This window comes from Limulus polyphemus, unplaced genomic scaffold (assembly GCF_000517525.1).
Source record: "Limulus polyphemus unplaced genomic scaffold, Limulus_polyphemus-2.1.2 Scaffold11936, whole genome shotgun sequence".
In the NCBI taxonomy this organism is placed as follows: Eukaryota; Metazoa; Arthropoda; class Merostomata; order Xiphosura; family Limulidae; genus Limulus; species Limulus polyphemus.
Genome location: NW_013677546.1, coordinates 2054 through 7842, shown reverse-complemented (window position 1 = coordinate 7842; position 5789 = coordinate 2054). Strand labels below are relative to the sequence as shown.

Here is a 5789-nt window from a genome sequence, read left to right as displayed (position 1 = left end):
AATTTTTCACTATTATCACCTACAACTAGTGTTTATTGAGTTTGCGTGATCTAATCAATTTTTCACTATTATCACCTACAACTAGTGTTTATTGAGTTTGCGTGATCTAATCAATTTTTCACTATTATCACCTACAACTAGTGTTTATTGAGTTTGCGTGATCTAATCAATTTTTCACTATTATCACCCACGACTAGTGTTTATTGAGTTTGTGTTTTGCGTGATCTAATCAATTTTTCACTATTATCACCTACAACTAGTGTTTATTGAGTTTGCATGTTTTGCGTGATCTAATAAATTTTTCACTATTATCACCCACGACTAGTGTTTATTGAGTTTGCATGTTTTGCGTGATCTAATCAATTTTTCAGTATTATCACCCACAACTAGTGTTTATTGAGTTTACGTGTTTTAATCAATTTTCACTATTATCACCTACAACTAGTGTTTATTGAGTTTGCATGTTTTGCGTGATCTAATAAATTTTTCACTATTATCACCCACGACTAGTGTTTATTGAGTTTGCATGTTTTGCATGATCTAATCAATTTTTCACTACTATCACCCACAACTAGTGTTTATCCATAAATATAGTTCTTTTCTTGGGTATTTTAACATGAAAATAATAATCAGATGCAAAGGACGTTAAAAGAGTCAAACATAAATGAACACATGATTGGAAAACAACACAGATTAAATTTTACAAATACTAAAGTACTGATTATAGAGAAAAACCCAAACAAAAGAAAATTCTGGAAAGACTAAGAATCGAAGAATTAAAACCTATCATTAATAGAACATCAGGAGTAACATTATATTTGTATTAAGTTACCAGAGGGAGCTAGTATCATAAACCAAATTAACTGATTAGATGTATTTGCAACTTGAATGTAGTTGTACGTTAAGTGTTGTTAGAGACAAAACGTTTTACAGATATAACTCGTACAAACAGCCTCACATTGTTTGTAAGTTAAGTGGGTACCTCTTAAAAAGTAGTTAGTTAGTTCAAGAATCCAGCTTCTCAGACCCAATTATTTGTTGTCCTTTCATGTATGTACTCAGCCTTTTTTTAAACTATATACATATAGTTTTATTTTTATTTAGTTTTTGTAAATGTGCTCAATTGCAATGCTGTATTTGAAATTTAAATCTTTAAAAACATATAATTAAACGCTTATTTCCAGAAGCTAGTGTTAAATTCAAAATTTGCGTTATTATTATTATTTTTCTTTAAGTTTGTACGAGATCTGGTTTAAATCAAATATGTGGTGTTATGACAAAATATGGGATGGACAGGGTTGATGTGGTTATATCCTGATTTGTAAAGCTTACTAGACTATTCCATTGATATTGTTCAATATGTTCATTTAAAGCACAGTTTATCTTCACTTAATCTTCTGAAATAAGAATAAAAATTATCTTGAGATGGTGTTTATGCTTATTGAAACTAGTGTTTTAGGGTAATTTGAAATGGCTCATTTTCTAAGAGTTCTCATGAAAAACCAGTTTTGTTCTTTATCCCAGATGGAGCAAGAAAAATATCAGTTCCAAGAGGAGCGGGCAGAACGTCAACGTCTACTGCTGGAACGTCAGGCACGTGAGATCGAAGCCTTTGATGAAGAGAGTGCCAAGTTAGGTTTCAATGCTATGGAGATTGCACGGGCATCGCAGGAGCCAGTGGCAGATGATGATCTAAGCATCAGCGGAAGCATGTTAAGTCTGGCCCACAGTAACAGTGCTAGTTCGTTCACCCACACCCAACTCTAAGAGATCTGCGTACTGTCCCGGCGTCTACGTCAGCATGGCAGTGCGGATGCAGGTATTGGTGGAGTACCGTGTTTACTCTGCCGCCCAGACTTGTTTAGAAAGCAGCATCCCACGACGGCTGCCAGTGCCACATTATTGCCTCCCTTGAATGCCCCAAAAGTCTGAAGTTTGCCAGTACCAAGAAGCAAAGGTGGCACCTTTTGTAAAGTTACAGGATTCTGGCATTAGACAGGCCGTACTGACGTTCGAGGCTTGTCACTTGGGGAATCAAAGAATTTCCCTCTTGTTTGTTGTCTTGTAATTTAGCTAAATTGTACAATGAAGCATGTCATGGTTATATCATGTTCAACATCCTTCTAATTTTTTGATCAATTATGTCAGAAGTGTTTCTGTTTGTTTATACCAAAACACCAGGTGTTTCTTTGAACTTGATCCTCTTTGGTGGTAGAGAAGCATAACTTTTTTTTTTAATGCAACATTGCTCATTTGAAAACAATTGCATTTTGTATTGTGGTCATCACCGACGTACGTATTGACTTTAACTAAGGTTTTTACATGAAGACATAAAAAAGTGTGTATAGAATTCTCACTAAAACAGAAGCAAGGGAATAGGTAAGCCTAATGGAATCTGTTTGTTTAATGTTTGATAAATAGGTAAGCCTAATGGAATCTGTTTGTTTAATATTTGATAAATAGATTATCTGGAAGTTTTTAGTTGAGTCGAATTTTTTTTTGGATAAAATATCCCAATGCTTATTAATTATTTTTTTTTAACTCCCCAAGTGACAGAAATACAGTAATATTGACTATAATGTGTACTCATACAGGCTCTTGGCAAAATGTCTTGGGTGTATTGAACCCTTTTATTGTGCTTGGGGGTCTTTGTTGTATATTTTGCAGATTTAAATGATGAATGGGAAAAAGTATGATATTTAAGATATATAGAAATTGGTGCATTTAGATGAATAGGAAAATAAAAATTTCACTTTTTTTTTTTGTTAGTAATTCTGTGATACACGAGTTTAAAATCTTCACCTGCCCTGTTTCCATGTTAAGAGGTATCCAGATTTATTGTAATTATTTACCAATTTCACTGTAAGACAGTGCAGTGTGCCGTAACGTTACTAAAGACTGACAAAGGAAGTTCAAAACGGGTTTACCCCATAGATTGTACATTTATTTTTTTTTCCTTTGAGTACTGCAGGTTTAACAGAATGAAGTACATTATGCCTTTTCTCTACTGTGATTTTGATTGCCACAGATAAGGGAGATATACTCTATTGACACGTGTTTCTCTGTTGTTTTTATTTCTCTACATGGTGTTAACAATTAATGTTATTACCTTGTTTAAAGTGTAGTTGTTTTAAGTATACCTACTGCACATCCAACTGACATTCAAGTCTGATGTGATAGAACCAATTTGTTTCTTAACTATGCATCGTAGAAAACCGGACTTCTTTTATTTTTCAATTAAAACGTAGAATGTGGCTAGGAATTGATAGTTTCTTGTGCAAAATATTGGATTGAAACTTATAGGTGTTCTTATTTGAAATATGATTAACAAGTATTTTGTTCCAGTTCCTAGGCTTGTGATAGCCATCAGCTGTTCCAACTCTTAAGTTGGCTATGTAGTAGAATTTTGTCAGATAACTCAGCAAAGTTTTTAACAATTATTACTGAATCAAAAAACAAAAAGTGTGTATCCACTGGTGGCTGCTTGGTTTAGAATACTCAAAGTTTAAGAAGGTTGATTGTAAAGGAACCAGTGATTTTAAGTATGTGAAGGTCTTCCTTAAAAAAAAATATACCAATGATACATCCACTTTTCTTCTGAATACATTTTTTTTTTCTAATCCTGTTTATCAATTACAAAATACTTTTTTTTATTTTATTTTTGCACTGAGGAAATTTCAGCATATGTTTAATTCTAGTTGTTCTACAATTAGCAACCAGAGTGCGCCATAGTCCATGTACTGAACTTTGGTCATAAATTTATCAAAATGGAAAAACTATTCTTAGATAAACATTTGCAGGTAAAATACATATCGAGTTAAACTTCTGTTAGTTTTTAATTTTTTGAAAAGTCCATCTTTGTCAAAAAAAATATTTTTAAAGTTTCTTTGCTGCTGAAAAAAAAAAAGTTTCAAATTTTCCTTTTAAATATCATTGTTATGTTAGAAGAAGCAGTCTAAAGTATAGTCATCTAACTTACCGTTTGGACTCCTTTTCATGCTGGTGAGAAAAAAAACATATATTGAAAAACCCTTGTTCTAATTGTATATTGTTTACTTGTATTTCCATTTGTTCATTTTAATGTGTTTGTTAATAATTATGTTCGAAGGCTTTAGTATTAATGTGATTTTTTTCATAAGATACTTTTCATCCAACTCATCTTAATTACTGAGATGTGAATTACCAGTGTTAGTTACTGCACTGATAGCATACGATCAGTGTAGTTAAAGTTCTTCTTTACTGAATAAGTCTGTAATTAATTCAAAGAAATTCTGTTACAATATAACTGGAAGTCATAGTATTAAAGGGCCCCAAACTGTGTGTGTGCGTGTCACGAGTGGAATGAAATGATCTTGATGTGTTAATTTATAGAACTGGTCTGGCGTGTTTAAAGAGTTCTTGAAAGGTACGGTATTGTCCAACACGAAAAATAGTTCAATCTGTTCTGAAAGAAAAACCCAAACAATTATATAAATCAGTATTTATAAATATGGGGGTTGTTATAATGTATGAACTGAGGGTTATATTGCTAATGTAACGTGTATAAATATGGGGGTTGTTATAATGTTAACTCAAGATGTATGAACTGAGGGTTATATTGCTAATGTAACGTGTATAAATATGGGGGTTGTTATAATGCTAACTCGGAGTGTATAAGTTTGAGGGTTGTTTTAATGCTAACTCATGATGTACAAACTAAGGGTTGATATAATTTTAACTCAACATGTATAAGTTTGAGGGTTGTTTTAATGCTAACTCATGATGTACAAACTAAGGGTTGATATAATTTTAACTCGGCTTGTATAAATTTGACGGTGTACAAAAATGAGAAGGTTGTTATAATGCTAACTCAACATGTGTAAATCTAGGGTTGTTACTGTAGTAACGTGTGTAAACTGGGGGTTACATTTCGAAACTGCTTTCGACAGATTGAACTGGGTGTACGTCTGGTTTGAACAATACTTGAAGTAATAATATAGAAGGTTCCGAGTCATATTTTTTGTCAGTGAAGCGTTGCAAATAGAAGAAACCTGTATAGATCCAGTTCACACTGTAGACCTGTGTGTGTGTATGTCCACCGTGTCGAAGTAACGACATGAACAAAATCATACCTGTAAATAGTGCTGTACATTGCCAGACTGTGGGACTGTATAGTGCTGGTAACATGCTGTTACTCAATAAAACTTTAGGTCCAAAAGATTTTAATCGGGTTGTGTCAATATTTCTTTGTAACAACACGAAACTATAACTACCTCAGTTTATACTTTGTGTGTGTGTGTGTGTAAGCACATAGTTTAAGATGAAAGACAGTGATTCTTGGCTCTGGTGGATCACTTAAGCAGTCTAACAGTTTTTCATGTTTTGATACACAGAACCTGTGGGGGGTCTATGGAACAGTGTCATTGAGTTAATGTGCAGAAATGTCATGGTATTACAATTTTTTTGGTATTGGTAGTTAATTTTAAAATACCCACATCACAGGTACGAAGGGCATCTTAAGCAGAAGGTTGTTAAAGATAAGAAGTTAACATGCATGTTTTAAAAGTTAATATGTTCAAACACTTTTCATGACTTTCGACTAGTAGTAAGAAAAAAAAGGGTGATTTGTATCCATTTGTAAAAGAACATTTATAAAGTTTTAGTTTGATGGTGATTTAATTATTTAGTACATTAAGAGTAATTAATTAAAGTAATTTAATATTTTTACACATTAAACATTAGTAGTGTTTTTGATAAAGATAGAAAAAAGATAGCAAAATGTGATGTAAACATTTAACACTATTGCAAGG

General features: G+C 32.7%; 1 protein-coding gene across 1 annotated transcript in view; it reads left to right on the top strand.

The window, feature by feature from the left end:
* Nucleotides 1-5199, top strand: part of LOC106476876 (serine/threonine-protein kinase Tao-like) — a gene marked incomplete at its 5' end in the record, with an annotated part of 8362 nt that extends 3163 nt beyond the window's left edge. Inside the window, one exon of the mRNA XM_013937494.2 lies at nucleotides 1525-5199. Within this exon, the coding sequence (XP_013792948.1) occupies nucleotides 1525-1767 (243 nt within the window). The remainder of the gene's footprint in view (nucleotides 1-1524) is intronic.
* Between the last annotated feature and the right edge of the window lie 590 nt (nucleotides 5200-5789).